General features: G+C 40.0%; 2 protein-coding genes across 4 annotated transcripts in view; one reads left to right on the top strand and one right to left on the bottom strand.

The window, feature by feature from the left end:
- Positions 1 to 19,801, top strand: part of PDE3B (phosphodiesterase 3B) — a 258,881-nt gene extending 239,080 nt beyond the window's left edge. The window contains exon 15 of the mRNA XM_073018078.1: positions 19,637 to 19,801. Coding sequence (XP_072874179.1) covers positions 19,637 to 19,801 — 165 coding nt within the window. The remainder of the gene's footprint in view (positions 1 to 19,636) is intronic.
- CYP2R1 (cytochrome P450 family 2 subfamily R member 1) lies at positions 826 to 12,969 on the bottom strand. 3 transcript variants are annotated; one of them, XM_008006019.3, is made up of 6 exons: positions 12,653 to 12,954; positions 6,396 to 6,537; positions 2,838 to 3,470; positions 1,933 to 2,262; positions 1,306 to 1,543; positions 826 to 1,113 (listed from the first exon to the last, which is right to left on the bottom strand). In XM_008006019.3, the coding sequence occupies exons 1-6, from the start codon at positions 12,875 to 12,877 to the stop codon at positions 1,017 to 1,019; spliced, it is 1,665 nt and encodes a 554-aa protein (XP_008004210.3). In that variant the 5' UTR covers positions 12,878 to 12,954; the 3' UTR covers positions 826 to 1,016. The 3 variants fall into 3 exon arrangements, with proteins under 3 accessions (XP_008004210.3, XP_008004220.2, XP_072874185.1); XM_008006029.3 differs by lacking the exon at positions 1,306 to 1,543 and having other exon boundaries at positions 12,653 to 12,969; XM_073018084.1 differs by lacking the exon at positions 1,306 to 1,543 and having other exon boundaries at positions 2,838 to 3,061; positions 12,653 to 12,933.
- Positions 19,802 to 21,836: the final 2,035 nt, after the last annotated feature.

Raw genomic sequence — 21,836 nt, 5'->3', positions numbered from 1 at the left:
TTGTTGTCCTGATATAATTATGAATAGGAGGACCCCATTCACTCTCAAGTGTCCCAGTTTACACAGTTACCCTATCTCTAGAGCATGTTTTTGGATTTGAATATAATTATCTTTAGAAAAATAACACTAACCCATGGAAATGCCTAGAGACCTCTAAAAGATATAAGTGAATTCAATCTTTAATCCTTGTGATTAGTTTTAGAAAGAAGTGGTGCCAGGGAAAATGTGCCAATAAAGATTCAACAACCATGTATCATTTTAAATTTTAAATATATTATTGTAATGTCCTATCTACTTAACTGCTGCTATGAAGGTGGACACTCAGGGTCACACAGACTCTCATTTATAAGAAGAATGACACAGTTCTTATGAAGACAGAGCAGGGAGTAAGATATGAAAGCACTGGCAGGCTCTACATTAAATATATATTTATTCTACAATCTCCCACCATATCTAAAATACCTCTAAAGTCCAAACTCATTTATTTGGGTTTTAATTTCTTCTGTAGTCCTCTGTTAAACTGGACTGGTACCACACAGCTCATTAATGACAATACCTGATCAGAAGGGAGCTGGTTTCTGGAACCAAGGCCCCCCAGGACAGAAGCCAGATGAAGTCAGGAAGGGATAAAAGTACCTGCTACTAAACAAGATGCTCTGCTTAGGGCATCCATGACTCTTCTTAGCATTTTAAGCAACACCCATCATTTGCACCTTTGTGTCTCTCAACAGAGAATTTTAACCCAGAAGTCATAAAATCTTGAAAAGCAATCATGACTAGTGCTTGTTTCTGCTCCAGTACTATTTTAAGACACATCTGTGTTCATTTGGCTTTATGATGCTGTGACTTTTATTCTAATACACACATTGATTTGATTAAACCAAGTTCAGGGATAAGGTAAATATACATCCTTGCTCCCGAAAACATCCAGGCACTTTCAGCGTCTTTCAGCACAGATGAGGTAGGGTTGGGGCTGCAATGTCATGCCTAACCTGGGCTTCAGATCTGGAACTAGTTCATGTGGAAAATGCAAATGAAACCTCTGAAGCAACGCTGTGAAAAACAAGAACATTTCCATCCGAGCCAACTGTTCTCCAAGACAATGTCTTCTCCCTAAACAGAAAAAGCAGATATAATAATTTTTTAAACCCACAATCTTTACCAAAATTAATGTCTAATATTTGGGTGTCATTCAGGAAATCTGGAATTTAAAGAAAATAAGAGGGAATTATGTTTATTAAAGGATTCTCTTAAATCTCAAAGAATAGGATTTGACACTTCAGCTCCCAGAACCCATACATTTACCTCCTTTTGTCAGACCATGGACTTTTGTAAGACTTTAGTTCCATCTCCCACTTCGCTCCCATGCTGTAACAGAGCCTAAGATATGCCACAAAAGATCTAATTTGAGGTGAGACATTTTGCTCAAGAAAAGTCCGCTTCATTTCAACTAAGTGTGTGTTCTTCCCCAATGAAGGGGAAGAGTTTCTAGTCCATCTTCCATGGGTCTTTTGTACCTTTTCACAGAAGAAGCAATATTTTCCTAGTTGAAGATGAAATACAATAACCAGAAGCCAAGATAGTGAGATTCTACTTTTACTTAAGTGACTGTATCTTTTCCCTCTCTGGGTTACTGGCTTCTCATTCCACAAGTTTTGATTATGGGCAAAAAAGCCACAGGCAAAAACAGTTTTAGAAGCAGCCAGGGGTTCTCAAAAGTCCATCTATAGTTGATAAATTAAGGCTTATATTAAGCAGAAACAGGTGTTAATTACTTCCAATTAAATCATTCTCTCCTGTAAGAATCAGTTCTGTGTTTTTAGAATTGGGATATTTAATTCTACAGGAGGATGCTTCAGATTAAGATGCTATATCTAATGAATTATCATTATCCTTTATTCTAAAATTACACCCCTGTGAAAGTTCTCTTACCTAGGGAAAAAGGAACCAAAGCTTCCTTCTTGGCAAAATATCCACTGCTGTCCAGAAATCGCTCAGGATGGAACACTTCTGGGTCTCTCCAGTACTTTTCATCAAAGTGTACAGAATAAAGATTTGTAATTACTGTTGTGCCTTTAGGAATGGAATAACCACGTACAACTGCATCTTCAGAGGTTGCATGGAAAATCCCTAATGGAACTATATTACAGAATCTTAAAACTTCATGCAAAACTGCCTCAGTATAAGGCATGTTGAATTTGTCGTCCCAAGAAGGCTTCCCATTGGGGCCCATAATTAAATCAATCTCTTTCTGAACTTGTCCTGTCAGAGAAAAAGTATTCAAGTTATTATGCAATTCTTAGAATTATAGCTAAAGTTATTTCCCTCTGGAATAAAATAAATGATAACCAATAACAAGCCAATAGGATATAGATACATCCAGATTCAGATTTTTTATTATCTGGGCATTCTGTTGAAATATATGCTATATATCTTGTACTAATAGTAGCCAGTGCTCTGGGTAGCTCTATTGTGAAAGACATAAGTAATAAGAATAAACATCAAACAAACCTAGAATTGGAGTAAGAAAAATAGTAAAGCATAAAATTAGTTATTTAAATTCTATTGGAGTTCAGGTTCCAGCTCTGCCACTTGCAGACACAGCGTTTTTTTCTCATTTATAAAATAAGCAAAATAAGACCTCTTTCAGAGATTTTTTTTACATGAACTGAGATAATAGATTTGAAAACTCTTTTTTGTAGCTATTAAATATTTCTATCCTTGGCTGGCATAGCAGGAGTTCCTAAAGAAAATGTATTGTGCATGGCTAAGACTCAAAAACATGTATGAACCCTACATGTAAGGATGGACCCTGAGATCATCAAGAGAATCCTCACCTTGAATATTAGGATAAAGGGCCATGAAAAGAATCGCCCACCGTAGCACATTGGTTGTAGTTTCAGTTCCAGCAATGATGAGTTCACCCACTGAGAAAAGTAGGTTTTTTTTGGAGAAAGTAGATGATGGGTCATTTTTACCTTGATCCATCTCATCTAAATAAGCATCAACAAAATGCTGAGGTAGCTGAGGCTTTCTGTTGACTGAAGCTTTTTCAATGAGTCTGGAGAGAAAATCATAGACCACAGATGCATTTCTAAACAGCTGTTGATGTTTTCCAAAAGGCAGGATGCCAATCCATGGAAAGGCATTATACAAGAAGACTGAGGCACTGGCAGCTAGTTCCACATTTTCACTAAATAACTCAATCATGTGCTGAAAATCGGTGTCTTCATAAGTGAATCGTTCTCCAAAAATGATCAGATTGGTTATGTTTGAAACAGCATTCGTTATTAATTGTTTAAAGTCAAAAGGTCTACCTTTGTAAGTTTCAATAGCATCAGTGAAAAATTTGGTTTCTTCCAAGATTTTAGATTCAAAAGACTTTTGGCCATATCCAAAATATCGAAAGCTGTTTACAGCTAATCGTCTGTGATCGACCCATCCTCGGCCATATCTGGAATTGAGTAGGCCTGAAAAAAAAATAAAAATATTGTATAATTCCTACTTCTCTGTATCTAAAAAATGAAAGGGAACAAAATTTCTTAATGGATGGTTAGTCATCCTTCTGAAAATTATACTCCTATATAACTACATGGTTGGGTCCTGTTCTCAGCAACTCATTAGCCAGAGTATTATAACAGATAAAGGTTTTCTACTCCTTATCTGTGGACTGGTAGAAAAGACCTATAATTGCACCACCACAAGAAGCTAGTCAGTCTTCTGTAATTTAACCTGGTGAAATAGGGCCAGGTTATATTATATTATTATCCAAATTTTACCATAAGCCTAATTTACCAAAGAGAAATGACCGCATGTTCAATGGGCAAAGTTTTATCTTAGACTAGGCAAACACCTAAAAAATCATCCTTCTAGGATTAGAAATTTTCTGCTTAAAAGAGAATGGATTTTAGAATATAAATTTCCTCCTGTTAAAGGGATATGGTAGACAATCAACTAACTATGACAGGGGTAAGGGAACTCTGAATGAGCTGTCAATATAGTCAAAATGCTGAAGTCAAAAGAAGGGCAAACATGAAGCTCAAACATTTCTAATGCTGATACTGCCTACCTTAAAATTTCAGAGTCTCCACAATGTATCTGCTGTTTTGATGTGGCTACTATGGAAAATTTCCCCCTTAAATTAATTCAACATCTTCAGTGCACATATTTATGTAATATGTACTTTACTCAAAATTTCACTCATTACTGGGACACGGTTGTACCTATGATAAATTTCACACTGATATGTGATTCCCAATGTTGGAGGTGGGGCATGGTGGGAACTGATTTGATCATAGGGGCAGATCCCTTATGAATGGTCTTACAACAGCCTCTTGGTGATAAGTGAGTTCATGCTCACTTAATGTGAGATCTGGTTGTTTAAAAGTTAAGGACCTCTCCCTACTCGCTCTGTTGCTCCCACTCTTGCCATATGACATGCTGGCTTTCCCCAATGCCTTCTGCCATGATTGTGAGCTTCAGGAGAAGCAGATGGCCTCAGCAGAAGCAGATGCCAGCACCATGCTTTCTATAAAGTGTACAGAACCATGAGCCAATTAAACCTCTTTTCTTTATAGGTTACCCAGCCTTGGGTATTTCTTTATAGCAATACAAAATGGACTAACACAACCCACAATGAAAAATGTCACATTCTCTTGTGTACATGAGGTACACACAAAATTTACATTCCAACAACTTATTGTGCAATAATTTTTGAATGTAGAGCTTATTAAAAAGTTACCATATGTGAGGGGGTCATTAGTGCTGTGTAGCAATCTTACATTCCCATAGTCCATTCTTTTTTCTATACTCCCAGATGACTATTCGTTCAACAAATATTCATTTAACATGTATTTGTGGAACACCTACTATGTTCCAGGCAATGTTCTAAGTGTCAGGAATGTATCAGGGAACAAAAGAAGCAAAGATCCCTACCCTCACAGAGCTTAGACACTAGTAGGAGAGACAGACAAAACAACAAATTATATAGCAAGTAAAAAGATACAGGGTAGTCAGCAAAAGGCTCACTGAGAAGATGACATTGAGTAAAGACTCACAGGAGATGAGGAAGTGAAACAAGCAAATACCTGAGGAAAGACCACTGTAGTTAGAAGGAACAGCTAGTGCAATGGTGCCAAGATGAAACCAGCCCTAGAGAAATATGTGCACATGGGATATATACACAAGAAGGTACAGAGGAGCACTGTTTATAATAACCCTACACTGGTCAAGCTGTGTGCCTGGGCATGACGCTGGGCCCACCCAAAGGGCAACTTTTTTCCATTCACACAGTGGGCTAATAGTGGCCATGATTTTCTACTTCCAAGGTCAGTACATAGTAACTTAAAGCAACATAATTTTCTACCTGGTGTTTAAAAATCTTAAGTCAAATGCTTTATGATGAAAATAGTCTAAACAATAAATTTACAGCTTTGAAAAATACTTTGTCTCAAATATTACTGTGATTGCATCATCTTTCATTTTCATCATCTTTTTAAAGGTCTATTATAATTGTGGCTTCTTATTTGGTCTAATTGCTTGTTTTTTATTTATATTACTGCTTTCAAGTATCATTATACCCTGGCCTGAGAATTCAGTCTTTTACAATTTGTGCTTTCTCTGCATTAGTTGATTTCCTTTGTGATGTAATATAGGAGTTTTATTTTTGTCTTTTCAATCAATGTCTTTAGTTTTTGCCTATGTAAGCAAGATATTGTTAAATTTTTCTTTGAAATTAAATGTGAAACTCAGAGAATTTAGGATACAACTTTAGTAAAAAGTCTTATACTATTAACTATTAAAACCAATGTATGTGATTTGAACATTCTATTTTAGGCTGTCTGTTGCTGCTTTCTTCTTACCGATTTTGTCAACTTTCAGTCTTTCCCCCTTGTTGAATATGGAATCTCCAACACTGATCAATACTAAACCATACAGAACGCTAGTCCTTTACACAAGCCATGCAACTCTACACCTACTAATCACAGTGATTAGTAGTCAAGAAAGCTGCTTCAAGTTCTGTAAGCTTTTAAGTAAAACGATAGTAAAAATGTCATCAAGTACTCAAGACTGGGTTCAAAAGGGCACTTTGGATTCAAGTGCAAGTATGTGTTTATTCCTAACTTGTTTCACAAAACCTGCAGATGTTATTAGGTGCTGATTCTTTAAAAGTTTATAATACTTATTAGAGCTGAACCACAACAGAATTAGCAATGTACTGGTCTAAAATATGAAAGTAGTACAGCCTGAAAAGTCCTCAAATACCAGGTTCTATAAGTAAATAGTTTCTTATTAATCAGTACAAAATAATCCCAACTCTATGCACTAAAACTTAAAATAAGAAATGTGATTTAAAATAGCTTAGTAAATCACTAAATAGGTGCAAATAAACATACCTCCCATTTTTGTCATCTTCATGAATAAAGGAAGGCATGGTCTGTCTGCAAAAATTCCACTTTGATGAACAAGGCATTCCTTTACTACATCATAGCCATTTAGAACCACAGTTGATATGCCTCCAAGATCTAAACTGAAGATCTTTGAGAAGAGAGAAGAAAAACAACATTTAAATGGCAGAATGTATGGAGAAATATAACCATGGAAATCTACAAGTGGTAAGTGTGACTTTTCCAGGATTTGTTACGTCCCTGAAAATATAGGCAGTCATTACTCACCTGACAATGTTCAGAGTGCCCTCCTTCTATAAGCCATGCAAGACTGTGTGATTTCATTATGCCATTCAGTGCCTGAAGTCACAATCTTACCAACAGTATAATGAAAAGGGTACTGGATTTGGGTGGCCTGAGTCTAGTTTAAGGTTTGCCATTAAAGAGATATAAGACTCTGGGCAGAACACTTAACCTATTTGGGCTTCAGTATTGCCATAGAAAATATATTTGATATACATGCTCTCTTATGATTCATTCTACCTCAAAATGTTCAATGATATCTAGGAATCTCCTTCTATTTCCAAGATGAATGAGGCTAAGTGAGGGAGAGGATTGTCAAAGACCTGAGAGACAACTTTGAAATATAAACATATTGTAACTAAGCCCATTTGTATTTGGCTCTCTGTATTCCACAAAGGGAATGAACAGGGCTCTAAGGGAACCTAACCTTGGAGGAAAGGCATTTACCACATAGGTTAGGTAGTTGCCTCTCAGTTAAGGGGAAGGCAAAACAGAATCCATTCCATGCCTTGCTGGAGTTGTCTGCCCTGTGCCTCACCTCAGGTTCACTTACAATGTCACACCTCCTGTAGTCTATTCTAGCTAACCCAATGTAAGAGCCTAGTCCAGTGAGAGCACGATACTTCCTTAAGACTGCTTATTGCCATCCTTTCTGCATAGCTTTTTACAGCCAAAATACTGAGACAAGCCTTATCCCTGTGCAGACAAGTCAAAGAGATTTAGCCATGGCACACGCTACTTCAGAAGAAAACAGGAGGCTTAGCAGAGAACAAAAGTTCAGCAGAAAGTTATATCAGCAAAGGTCATGAGGACTGCCAAGTGTTAACAACTAACCAGTTGAGTAATGGGGCCACCAGAGTCTTTGGCATAAGGGTGGGCTCTGCCAACTGAGCAGTAGGTATATATCCAGAATATTGGGAAAAGAACATTGACTGCCTGCCATAAGCAGTGGTATTAGTCAAAAGTGACAACAGAAGTGTTCTAAGTAAAAGGGAAAGGCTACCAGCTGAGCAAAGTGGGGACAATGCAGTAATGTAGTCCTATTAAAGGAAAGTCTCTTCGCAGAAGTGAACTTTAGCAGAGACAATAAAAAAGATGGCATTCCACAAGGATAGTAAAAGAACCATGAACTTAAAGTTGTGTCACTATGAAGGCAGAACAGAGGGCAAATGTATTTCAGGATAGCGCTTCAGGGTAGAACTTCAAACTATGGACACCAGGGACCATAAAAAGCAAGGAGGAGCCATGGTTTGAGAAAGTTGTTACACAATCCACCTTTACTCAAGAATCTGAAATAGTCCTGTATTTGAGGGTAGAACTGGAGAAATTTTTACTTGAACTAATATGTATTCCTGTATACACTGTTTTCAAGGACTTTGGTAAAGGTTTGTAACTCAAATTGTGAAAACTTATCCTTAAACTGCTTTGATCTATGGAAGGGTACAAGATTAGCTTATATATTATTTGATCTATTCAATAATTTTTAGTGCCAATTATGGGCTAATTATAATGCTGGCAGAGATGTAAAGAGGAATACACAAAACATTTTCCTTGCCTTCTTCTAGATCACTCTGTGATCTCCAAGTCTCTTTCCCTCTCCCAAACCAGCCCTACTCATAATTTTTCACTCTCCCAGTTAATGACCACTGCATACATCCTTCAAGTTGTTGAGGCCCAGAACTTTGCAGTCACCCACACTGACTCATTATTTTCTTCCAAACTCCACATCCAACTGCTCAGCAGTTATGCTGTTCCTACTTTCAGAATATAAACAGAATCAGACAATTTATTATAACCTGCAGGTGACCAATCTAAGTCACCTGCATTTCTCCCTTATAACAACAATCTCCTAACTGGCCTCCTTAATTTCATCCTTGTCTTTTTACAGCTAATTCTCAACATGGCATTCTCTTGCTTTATGGCCTTTGTTCTTGCTCTTCTCTTAGTCTAGAATGTTCTTCCTTTTCATATTCCTATAGCTTGCTCCTTCATTTCCTTTAAGTCTTTGTTCAGATGCTATCTTTGTGGTGAGACTGTTCTGATTAAGCAATTTAAAATCTGACCCACTAACATTCTCCATTCCCTTACCCTAATTTAGTTTACTTCCTGCTCTGTACTCTTTGAACATATTATATAATTTACTTAATTGTGTTTATGTATATTGTCTGTCTTCCCCCCACTAGAATATAAGCTACATAAGGGCAGGAATCTCTGTTTTGGTCACTGCTATATCTCTAGCACCTAGGACAGTGCACAGCATATGACAATAGAAATAGATGTTGAATTAATGAATAGTTGTAGAGATATACATTTACGCATATTATTATAACATCATGGGTTAAGTGCTAATAACAGACAAATGTGCAAAGTGCTGTTGATGAAAACCATTAAGTGACTGCCACACTTTTCAACCTTTGCTTGGTTTGTTCCCTCATTTTGAATGCTTCCCTTGACTGCCATACTATCATAACCATACCAACTCTTTAGGGACGATCCTCCATGATGCCTTTCTTGGGGCATTCTTTTTCTCTCTGCTTTGAACCACACATGGGAGTTTAGAAGCTCCCATGGCACTTATTTAACACTATCTTGGACCAGAAACATTCATATTCTTGTCCTCTGCCTGCCTGCTAAATTATAAATAACTCCCTAGGAGCAGTGATTTCATCTTTTTCATCTTTGAATCCTTACACAGAATCTCATTCAGTGCCATGCATAAAGTTCTTAATAAATGCTGTAAAAATAAATAAATACGCTGTCAATTCTACTTGCCTTAATGGAATAATTTTATTGTCCTTAAGTCCATTACCTGAAAATAATCTGATAAAGCCACTTGTATTGGCTTTGCTAGCCAGGGAATGCCTCTCTAAATCTAGACTAAGATTAAAGTTACTGCAGAAATTTAAACATTCAGAATGAATCTCCAAGGAAATGGTAATTTTCAGTGTGATATACTTCTATATAAGATTGCCTTTAAAATGAATATATAAGTCCTGAGGACTGGCTGTTTAACTTTCAAGAATCACAAAGCAGAACTGAATTCACAGATTAACACAAAGGCGGGTATCACCTGAAGTGACAGTCCTAAGTAATTTTAAAGTCCAGTGTTTTTTGAGTTTTTGTTTTTGTTTTTTTTTCTGTGAGCATACATCTCAAATTTAAAAGATAGTGGGAAACTAAGATTTTATTTAGAAATAAGTCCTAGGAACAACTTTTCATAACCTTTCGGAATTACAGGAGGGAATAGTCTTCTTCCACTTCCAAAAAAAGGTATAGTATTTTAACAATTTATACCAACTTTGAGACTTTGTCAGAATTGGAATATATCTCTAAAATAATGGGAGATCTTTAGAGATGTTTCACACCAGGATAAAGATCAAATGCTGCTGTAGCCTAGAGTTAATATGTTTGGTGGTTATCAACTAAACCTAAGGCATAGTGAGGCAAACAACGTCCATCTACTCTTTGATGCACATTTTCATTTTTGCTCCTTTCAGTTTTTCCTCTGCCCCACTGCAGCTAGTAACAGTTTAGTCCTATTTCATTTGTAGTCAAGAGCTTTCTCCGTAAAGAACCATGGTTCCCTCAAAAGTGGTACCAGCAATAAAACGAGCTGCTTATGCCCAATTCTTATCGATTGAACCGATCTAAATATCTCAAGACGGCAGTCTAGTACGTTTATAATTTGTAACCTATGATAGGGGACTTAGACAACCCCCTGCCCAAAATAAATATTCATAGTAATACAGAGTGTCTTTCAGTTCAAATACTTATATAAGAAACGTTTAATTCCCTTTTCTGTGAGAAACCATTTCAAATAACTCGTTTAAAAATACTTTCAAACTTGGAGGTCGAACAAACCTGTTCTGGGTATAGAAACTAATAACATAGGCCGGGCGCGGTGGCTCACGCCTCTAATCCGAGCACTTTGGGAGGCCAAGGCGGGCGGATCACAAGGTCAGGAGATCGAGACCATCCTGGCTAACAGAGTGAAACCCCGTCTCTACTAAAAAATACAAAAAATTAGCCAGGCGTGGTGGCGGGCGCCTGTGGTCCCAGCTACTCGGGAGGCTGAGGCAGGAGAATGGCGTGAACCTGGGAGGCGGAGCTTGCAGTGAGCCGAGATGGCGTCACTGCACTCCAGCCTGGATGACAGAGCGAGACTCATCTCAAAAAAAAAAAAAAAAAAAAAGGAAAAAAAAAAGAAACTAATAACATATACAATAACCAAGAACACTTGAGTAGCACTTTACTGTTTTCCGTTGTTATTCTCACTAACGAGATGAAAAAAAAACTAAGACTCAGAACAGGGGTCAAGTTTTGTCTGGCAGAAGACCCGATCTCTAGTCCTATGCTTTCACATTTTGAATAAACTCAATTCTGGGAGAACTGTAGGCTGGAAAATAAGATCTAAGAATTATACATACTTTTGTTACCTCGTCCAGCTTACCTTTAACAACGTAAACTATTAGTGAGTCGTGAAAGGAACGTAAACCATTAGTGACTTTCTATTCTAGAAACCTAGACCAATTTTTTTTTTTTTTTTTTTTTTTTGGAGAAGGAGTCTTGCTCTGTCGCCCAGGCTGGAGTGCAGTGGCGAGATAGCTCACTGCAAGCTCCTCCTCCCGGGTTCATACAATTCTCCTGCCTCAACCTCCCAAGCACCTGGGACTATAGGCGCCCCCACTACGCCCGGCTAATTTTTTGTATTTTTTTAGTAGGGACGGGGTTTCACCGTGTTAGCCAGGGTGGTCTTGATCTGCTGACTTCGTGATCCGCCTGCCTGGGCCTCCCAAAGTGCTGGTATTACAGGCGTGAGCCACCGCGCCCGGGCACCTAGCCCAATTCTTGTAAAAATTGGTTTAAGTAAGGATTTAAGGTCAAACCTGAAATACCACAGTTGCCAAACATCCCTGTACTTTTCCTTCAAAACACTGACCACAGCCTGTGGTCGATAAAGAGATTAGTTTTCTCTCCCACTCATCTGCCAACTCCTTAAAAGGCTGTATCTGCCTTTTTCACCGCTAGCGTCAGGCCTGTAGTTGCATATAAATAAGTGTAATTCAAAACAAAACAGGTAAAGCTCTGGTCAGGACCCGTGGAAACTCCTGCCCCCTCCGGACTTCAGGACACCCACACACATGCGGGGGTCGCCTTTTCCGCTGCCAGTCACAAGGCATTTCCGTGCTGCTTTCTCCTCCGTAGATTGAGGAGGAGCTAAGTACCGACCTCACCGGCTGGTTGTGAGTTTTAAATGAGTCACCAAGTTGGCAGTGACAGTGGCACACAGAAGGCGCCTTTTAAGTATCTGCTAAGGGGCCGTTCCCAGCCAGTCAGAACGGCATTGCCATCTGTGCTGTGGGACCCCCGCAGCGGATTTTAGTCATCAATTCATTCACGCGTTCACAATCATTTCCCAGGGCCAGCTTCTCAATTAGGGGCGTTCCCCTGCGTTCTCCATTCTCACAGCAAACGCCTACACCAGTAGTTCATCGACTGCAAACACCGAAGAACCTGTTATTAATCATCTAGAATTTAGAACGCCTTAATTTTCCGACAAGCCGCGTACAGCTTCCACAGAGCTGCGAGGCCGACTCGCATGACGCCCGCCCTGAGGGCAGTGGTCCAACCTGGACCTGAAGTGGCTGCGCGGTCGGCGAGCCAAACGGCGCAGGCGCAGGAGCAAGAGCTCGAGCGGTAGCGGGAAAATCAGGCCTGGATCGCCTCGGGGCCTCGACCCCGAGCGGGTCACTGGCAGGGGCGGGGCTCCCCTTGCAGGGGGCACGGCGTCGAGGACTTCTCCCTTCCACAGCCTGGAAGCGGATGTCCCTTAACGGGCAGCCGGCATATGGAGAGGTCCCTATTACTCGGCTCACGAGCGGCCATAAGTCCAACCAGGAAGGCCCTGGCCAGCCCGGGCCAGTCTGGCGGCCCTCCCTGCCCGGGACCCGTCGGAGCAGTACCTCTCCGTACACCTGGCTCTGCTTTCTCATGTAGACATGGGGAAGCTCGGCTGAGGCGGCCAGGGAATAGATGTTGCCGATAAATGGCAGCCCCGGCGGCCCCGGAGGGAAGCCCATCGGCCTCCTCAGCTTCAGCAGCTGGCGGACCCCCAGCGCGAAAAGCAGCAAGAAGAGCGCGCCGCCGAGCGCCGCTGCGCCCTCTTCACCTCCCCAAAGTTTCCACATCTGCCCGAGCTGGGGGTGCGAACGCCACGGCCGCCTTGAGTCCCTGGCACTCCAGCCTCCAGCCCTGCCGTACTCCCATTGGCAGGATACTCTCAGGTCCCGCCCTAGCTCCGTGGCCATTGGCTGACTGAGTGAGCGCTCAGGTCCCCTCGGGACAACGACCCTCTAGCTCTGCGCGGCTCGGAGTCGGCTCTGCGGAGCGGGTAGCCGGTGCTACCCTTTGGAGGTGGCGCGGCTCTAGGCGGAGCAATGAGCCTGGAGGCCGTTTTCCAGAATGTTAACACCAGAATGTTAACACCAGAATGTTGACGAGGTGTCAGGACGTCCTCACTCACTGGGGTAGGCGGATCCTGCCTCTCTGGGGCCAGCCCTTTCTTAAAGTGTCTTTTTAAGTACCAGGTCTGCTTATGGAGAGACTAGGAAAACTGGAGAGGTGATCAACACTGCAGTCTTTAGCTGAACCTGATACTTTTCAGAATTTCCGGTAGAAAACTGACCCATCAGTAGTAAAAGAAAGTAATTTTACTGTTTTGTCCTGTTTTACTATTTTTCTCCTGTTAATGTATTTTTGTGTGTGATCTTTTAAGAATTGTGATGATTGAGCAGTTTATGTGATTAACTCAGTTTACCTATATTTGACCCCTCTCTGGTCTTTCCAAACTGATTACTTACTAGCAGTCACGGAACTCTTGTCTGCACTTGTTCACGGAGAGTATTTACTATTCAAGATTTCTGCCTCCACTGCCTGGAATTAAGCAACTGATTTCATATTATTCTTGCTAATTCTGTTTTTATTCCTGTTTTCTACTGGACAGTTCCTTGCAACACAGGACTTACTGGGTTTGGGACTCTTCTAACAGCTGCCCACTAATTGTGATTTAGAAGGGCATGAGTTTTATGGTCCTCGTTACCTTACGGCTCATTCACACAGCAAATATTAATTGAATGTCTACTATGTTCCCATGTCCTAAGCGATGGAGATACATAGGTGAATAAGAGCAACAAAATCCCACCCTTTCTAGAACTTACATTCTTATGAGAGGGAAGAGCAATAAAATGGAAATACAATAAATTTAGATAATCATCAGCAAACAAAAAGTGCGTTATAGAAAATGCCTGGTGGTTTGGGAGATATTTTAGCAAGCAAGGGCTGTCAAGGAAAGTCTTATTAGGACGATGACGTTGGAGCTGAGATCAACTGCTAAAGAGGTGTATTTGTTTCCTACCACTGTTGTAACAAATTACCCCCAATTTGATGGCTTAAAAACCACACAAATTTATTTTCTTACAGTTTTTGAGGTATGAAGTCCAAAGTGAGTCTTCCTGGGCTGACAGAGAGGTGTTAGTGGGACTTCATTCTTTCTAGAGACTGTAGGAGACATTCTATTTCCTTGTCTTTTTCAGCTTCTAGAGGCTGCCCACATTCCTTGACTTTCATCCCCATTCCTTCCTCTTCAAGGCCATTAATGTCAGTTCAGATCCTTCCAACATGGCTGTCTCAACGATCTACTTATAAGGATCGTTGTGATGATATTGGGCCCACCTGGATAATCCCTGACTCAGGGTCAGCTGATTAGCCCTTTAATTCCATCTGCAACCTTAATTCTTCTTGCCATGAAACCTAACATATTCACAGTTCTAGGGATTAGTATGTGGACATATGGGGGGAGGGGAGCATTATTCTGCCTACTATAGAAGGGAAATTTGAGGCAGATATGGGGGAAAATATTCCAAACAGAGGAAATATCAAGGGCAAAGGCATCATGTACTAAGCAAACCTTGTCCTCTGAGAGTGTTTCCAATTTCTCTACATCTCCCATACAAGGACACTGCGGAAGTCAGCAAGTTAGTCAGGGCTTTTAGTTTTTCTGTTTAACTGACTTGTGACCATCCCCAGGGGCTGAAGTTACCCCCCCAGGGCATGTGTCACAGGATCTCCAGCCACAGAATATCTACCTACTGCCTATTACAAATGCCTATTAAGAGATTCCTTAAAATTCTTATCAATCAATAATCTAATAAAATGAAAAAATAATTGTGAGAGATCGTTACTAAACTTGGTCTGTAATTTCTTACCAAAGGCCAGTGGAGATGACACAGGATGGATATTGGGACTGTGGGTGGGAGGCAATGCTGCTGAGGCACCAGGAGCTGGGGAAGATCACCTATGGGATGCCTGAGATCAACCCTGCCTTTGCAGCACCAGGGGGCTTACAGATTTTGGTCTGGCCACAGCCGTTATACAGTACAGGTACTTGCTTCAGGAGTGGGCCCCCTGCCATCATTTATTTTCAGAAAGGATTAATTTTCATTACAAAAATATCCTCCAATTCACTTAAATTAAGGAGCATTCCTTCTTTGGCATTCTTTCCCTGGCTACTGTAGCAGAGGAGAGCTGAGTTACCCCAAGGCAGCCATGTCTAACTGACAGCACTGATAAAATGTTACCCGCCCCACCCCACCCCAGCGCTCCTTGAAGGATAATAGGTGGGGGATTCTCAGGAATAACTGTAAGTCTTTCAGGACACAGAGCCTTCCCTGTAACAGTTTATCATGTTCTCTCAGCTCAACAAAGATAAATCTCTCCCTTATTCCCCCTCTTTGCATTTGCTCTTTGAGTGATAGCAAACAATCAATAATGTTTGTCTATGGCTTTTATCATGACAGGAAAGTTTAGGGGAGCAGGAAGTTAAGTATTTCACTGTTTCATGGCTGAGATCTCATCTTCAGTACTCGGGGTGGAATGGGTGAACACCCTGTATAGGGCTTTGCCATTTATATGTGCAGAACAGTAATGGTTTTAACAGAGAACAGCAGTGCTGTGCCAGAATCAGAACCTCTTTCTGGGCCTTTGGGAACTGAACTAAAGCTCCAGGACTCATCCTGAGGGGCAGTATCTCCTGGGGTCCCTTTCTGTTCTTGAAAGGTTGCAGCCCTGGCCTGGGCCATCAGTGTTGTCCCAGAGAGCTCCCAACACAGAGTGATGCAATCAGCGCAAATGTGCCTCCTTTGCACGTTCCATTATGTGCACTCTCAGTGTGTTTCATCAGAATTGAAGGAAGTGAGAGTCAGAGGAAGTACCAAGCTGAGCCATATTGGAGCCTGAGCTAAAAGAAAAAAGTCAATAATACTTATCCTGCCTTATTAAAAATTTGATGTCTTGTTCATAATGGGTTTTTGCCTCAATTTTGATTTTAAAGTGTTGCATTAAAGTGTTATCTTGATCCTGAGCTTCTTGGAGCCCTCTTAAATTCTGTTCCCAAGGTGAATTCCTCACTTGCCTTATCCTAGTCCTTGTGCTCAGAGGTAGGGTACCCAAATGAAGACTTTGATTACAAAATGGTGTGTAGAAACTGGGTTTGTGCACTTGGATATTCATTATGCTCTTGGGAGCCAGGCACTGAGGTGGGGCTGGCAGACCAGTAGCACTTCTGGGTGAGATTAGGAACCTTATGAAAGTCTCCCTGTGACCACTTTAAAAAGTCCTCCCCACCCCACTTGCCTGAAGTTCAGTCTTTACAAATTAAATGATACGAATGGAACATTCCCTATAACAGGCTAGTTGGAAAATGCAAAATCTGGTGTCAGGAGAGTACAGTAATAGAAAGTTCCTAAAAATGCTTATACATGAATGAATTTAATCCCACATTTACAGGTAAGGCCTAATGGGAGATATGATGACATGGATTTATTGGAGGTGGTGGCATGGTGATGGTGGTGGTGGTGGGTGTTGGGACTTAAGAAGAGGATGCAGAAGGGGAAAGGAAGTTTTATGGAGAAATTTCTTTCCCTTCACAGTTTTTCCAAAGCCTAGATCAACTTAGAGAAATCACATTTCTCAGAACCAGGAGTTATTCCTGCCATTTCCTAGGGATACTCAGCCAACCAATCCTTGCCACTTCCTCCCATCCAGCTCCCCAGTGAGCCATCTTCTGTCATGGTATCTTGTATTTCTTTCCTTGTGTTACAAAAAAATAGAAATCTAAAAGTGCATGAACAATTCATGATCTTGTTGAAGACCCTCTTCCAAATGCAGTAACAGAGAGTCAGAGGAAGTTTAGTGTTCTGTCCAAGGTCACACAAGAGAGCACCAGTAGAACCAGAATTCTGGGCTCTGGACTTGCCATGTGTTCTTTGGGTCATTCACCACAAATGTATTGGGCACCTACTAGATTAGATGCTGGGGATATAATGGTGAGCAAAATCAGTCATGGTCCCTATGTTCCTGGGGTTTACAGTCTACGGGGGGATGCCAACACCAGTCAAATAATCACAAGTAAATTTATTATTTATGTTTTCAAGTATTACTATGTTTTCAAGATGCCAAACATTTCTGTTTTCTGAATTAAAGAAACAGTTCCACAAGTGTGCAAAACACAGGAAATGTGCTCAGTCTTGGGCGTCAGTAATTGTAGTCTGCACCAAACAACCAGCTTATACCCAGGGACTTCCTCATGATTGTGTTCATGGAAGATGTTACTACAATTCTTCCCTACCAACTGGTCTCATGTGGGACACTGAGTGAAGGGAAAGGAAAGTAATAAAATTCTCTATTTAAAATTCATGAATATCACTCAGAGGGACATTTAAGTCTTAATTTAAAGCTTTCTTCTGCTTTGCAAATGATTTTCATAAACATTCTTATATTGTGCTTCTGAAAACAGTAGATTTGAAGAGGCAAAGTAATAGTAGATTGAATTATTGTTAGAGATAGCCACACCAACAATTCTGGAGACATCTGACAATCTGATAATGAAAAAGGAAACAATAATTATAAAATACAGATGTAACAAACCAAAAAGCTGAGAAGTCTGAGATCATTTCGGGTACAGAATATCAATACCACACATCTCAAAGCCTGAGAACATCACGTGTATGACAACAGAACACATTAATTCATGTTCTTATTAAATGAACATCCTCATCAAAGAAGATTAAAATTATTTAAGAACATTCTAATTTAAGAGTACAGAGGAAGTATATATGTACTTTTGAAAGATTTGGCTACATTTCAAAAACAGAAAAAATTCCTAGCACTTGAATAATTTAACTTTGGTTATTTAGAAAATGTTCTTTGGGAGCCCTAATACCCTGATGATGATGAAGGAGGCCCCTAGCTTTGGCTTGAAAGTTTAGTGAGGATGCCTCTGGCCCCTCTCTAGTTGGTTTTACAGGTCAATGCTCTCAGAGGACACAAGAAGAGAGTCATCTGGCCTTTGCCTCTGAACCCCAAACAATTTTTAATCGTTGTGGAATGTAAGTTGAGAAATTCTTTAGTATCATTTGTGGAGGTTGTCCACCTCTCAGAGTGAACAACCTGGGCCTGTATCTGGGTACTGTGTCTTGGGTCATCATACTCAGATCGTGTTCTTCAACAACTTTGAAAATTATCTTCTGATCTTCAGAAGAGGCATCTGCAGATGGTTGGTGGTACAGAGGTTTATTTCTCTGGGGTTTTAGAGACTGGCATTTTAAGCATCAGAGAGAAACCAGAGCATTTTCTGGGCCTGCAGGAGATGGTCAGTCAGACTTTCCACAGGAATACCCGGCTTACTAATTTCTGTCCATCCTCAAACCCACCCCCCTCAGGCCTGCTTCAGACCGCCTCTGTTGAAGAGCCTTATCCAAATGCTCTGGCCCATAATGCCTCTCTGCCTGTGAGCCCTTCCAGCATTTATGCTTCTTATCACCTAGCTCAGCATTCACTTTGCAGGGCTTTCTCTTTTTCATTTATCATTTAATGAGAATGGCCCTAGACTTCTGGAGAATAGGATCCCTCTATTACTCTTTTTTGAACCTTAATACCCTCATATGTGGTTAGACCCATCAAGGGCCCTGAACCCATCCTGGATGATTGACTGGGTCTACCTGGGATAGTCTCTCCCATCAAGACTCCTCCTTAGAGGGCCCTCTGGGGAAGGTATTTCAAGCCAGTTTGTAGGCTCCAGCAGAAGATGTAAAGTTTTGCCTCTTGGTGGATTCATCAGACAACCACACTGGGAAGCTTTTGTCTACAGAAACATGTGGTGTTATCTACAGAGAACTTGTTCACAGAGAAGCAAGGGCCCAGACATAATGCAAGTCTGTTTTAAAGAAAAAGGAATAACCCCTACTGGTCTGAAGGGTATAGTGCTCCTCACCTCCTTTTCCTGTCTCTTCTGGGAATTGCATACTTCTCCTGTCCAGGGGATGGGGCAGTAATTTTTCTGATTATGCCTCACACCACAATGACACATCCTTGCACCTCTTAGCTATACTTCTGGAAGTCATAGCCTGACCTGATATTATAGAAAAGTAGTGTAGAGTTCACATGGCACAACATTTACAGCAACTTTATAGAATTTCAAAATTTGAAGAAATATCCAAAAGCTACATTTTACATACAGATGTGGAAGTTCAGGTCCTGAGAGGACAAATGATTCACTCAAGGTTACCCATTGAGCTGGTGGCAGAAAAAAACAGCACAGTGTACTGACTCCTGGGGCTATGCTCTTTCTTTCTTTTTTTTTTTTCTTTTTCTTTCTTTCTTTTTTTTTTCAGGCTGTCTCAACTGTGTGAGAGTGAGTATAAACCTATTCAGATTGGATATGTAATACTGTTCCATATGAAATCAAGTTGCTTGCTTCTTTTTTTTTTTTAACCCATATAACTGAAAGCCACACTACTAAACACTATAACTTAGCCTTCACTAGCTTCCTTTTAAATAATACCTCTGACATGTATGTCTCCATGGTAATGATTGCTTAAGATGTCTTTCAGGAACTTGCAGCAGCCCCTGTCCAGTTCAAACCAGTTGAGACCCTCTGGCTGAGCTTGCACAGATGTCTGAAAAGTGACCTTTTGATGTCAGAGACCCCAAAACTCCACCCTCAGATCATGCTAATGCTGCCATTTTCTGAACATGTGTCCTGTGAAGAGCCATGAACCCTGACTATGCTTAGTGCAGGATCAATGATTACATTTTTTTCACATTTCCAATTACCTTTCCACATGCTCTTTATCACCCTGCTTCTTTATTTAATAAATATTCCTAAGTCTTATCTTCAGGAAGGTGGATTTGAGAGCTGTTCTACTGTCTCCTTCCCTGGCTGTCCTGTGAATAAATTTTTTCTCTACTGCAAAACTTGTCATTTCAGTAATTGGCTGTCTGCATGAGGGCAGAATGAACCTGGTTTGGGATCAAATCTAAGTAAATTTGCAGATGTTTGAGTTCCAATTTAATCAAAACATGTTGATTTATTTAAGCAGATTTGTCAACACAATAAAATGAATAGAGAATAAAATAAAATTTGCTGTTGCAAATTTATCTTTTACTTTAATGAATTTAGTTATTTAAAAATTTCTATGATTTACTCTGAAATAAGTGGGGAAATACATATTTTTCTCCTGTAAAACTGGAAGTTTCCCGCACAGTATCTTTGGATAATTTATATACTGTCATGATGTCTTTCATTACAAATCAGTTTGGTCCAAGCAGAAAGACCTGGCTATATTTTCTCTTGAGTATATTCATTGCCCTAGGGAACCAGGTGTCTTAGCAAATATGGCAGGAATATGAGAAGTCTGTGGGCTATACATTTTAGTTAAAAGTCTATGGTGAATATTATTACTGAATTCAAGTTTAACGATGAATAAAACATAAATATCTAATGTTTTGTTTCCAGTTTTAGTTTGGGTACTTTTCATTATACTTATGTGTTGATATCTTTAGAACACAATCTTACAATTAGGCTTATAGTCAAACTAAAATCTCCTTGGGTTTTCTTGTGGTAAAGCTACATAAATAGTGGTATAATAAACATACCTTTCATACAGTGTTCTCTATGTCTGAAATAATTTCTTTGGTGTAGTTTTTCAAATTCAGAATTACTAGATCACTGCCAGATCGCTAAGCAGAATCTCCATCTTGGTACCCTGCTACCTGGATTCGATGTCCACCCCCGCTCCCTGACCGCCAAAGAGAAGTAATACACTTCTGTCTGATAATAACTGAATACACAGCAGGCTAGCAATCACTTTATTTCCTTTTTAAGTTCTCTCTTAATAGGCCTTTTAACAGAAGGCTTTTGGCTGTCTCCTTCAAAAACCATAATCTCTGTGCAATTTGGAACACTTCAGTTAATTAGAGATCTTTAAACTGTGCCAAGATACAGAAAGGACCAGGCTTTAAAAAATATTGTCTTCCACATGGCTTGGTCTAAAAGTGTATTTTAACCTAAGCTCTGAAATACAGTTTTACAGTAACTATTATCCTAGGGCAAATGAAAATTTTGAAAGAATGCATTTTGACTATGTGACATATTATTCAATTTCAGAACTTCACAGTATGCTCTCAGCTATGAATCTAATAATATCCTAGAACTTATATATAAATTTAAAATCAAATTTAAACCACTTGTTTTTTCTTTGTAAATATTTATGTGTGAGTATGTATGTGTGTATGTGGTGTGTATTCTGGCAATAGTGGTATTAAGTTTCTGAAGAGAAAAAAATTTGTTAAAAATATTATATAAGTAATCCTCTCAGATTATTTCAGAATACATTAGAAAATAGGACCTCTATCTTATAATTAAATATTGAGAATTAGCCATTACTGACCAAATAAAAGTTATGAAAATAGTTAAATACCAAACTACAAGTAAGATAGTTATGGAGGTAATACACTTACTATTTATTTTAATTGATTAATTAATTTTTTTTGAGACGGGGTTTTGCTCTTGTTGCCCAGGCTGGAGTGCAATGGCGCCATCTTGGCTCTTTGCAACCCCCTCCTCCCAGGTATAAGTGATTCTCCTGCCTCAGCCTTCTGAGTAGCTGGGATTACAGGTGCCCACCACCATGCCTGGCTAATTTTTTGCATTTTTAGTAGAGACGGGGTTTCACCATGTTAGCCAGGCTGGTCTCAAACTCCTGACCTCAGGTTATCCATCCACCTTGACCTCCTAAAGTGCTGGGATTA

Source organism: Chlorocebus sabaeus, chromosome 1 (assembly GCF_047675955.1).
Source record: "Chlorocebus sabaeus isolate Y175 chromosome 1, mChlSab1.0.hap1, whole genome shotgun sequence".
Taxonomy (NCBI): Eukaryota; Metazoa; Chordata; class Mammalia; order Primates; family Cercopithecidae; genus Chlorocebus; species Chlorocebus sabaeus.
This window is presented reverse-complemented; position numbering and strand designations above follow the sequence as displayed.

Coding starts and splice junctions, on each gene's coding strand:
- CYP2R1 (XM_008006019.3), bottom strand. CDS start 12,877: ATGTGGAAACTTTGGGGAGGTGAAGAGGGCGCAGCGGCGCTCGGCGGC. Junction 3,471..6,395: donor GAAGATGACAAAAATGGGAG/GTATGTTTATTT, acceptor TTTTTTTTTCAG/GCCTACTCAATTCCAGATAT. Junction 1,114..1,305: donor CCATGGTCTGACAAAAGGAG/GTAAATGTATGG, acceptor TTTTCTGTTTAG/GGAGAAGACATTGTCTTGGA.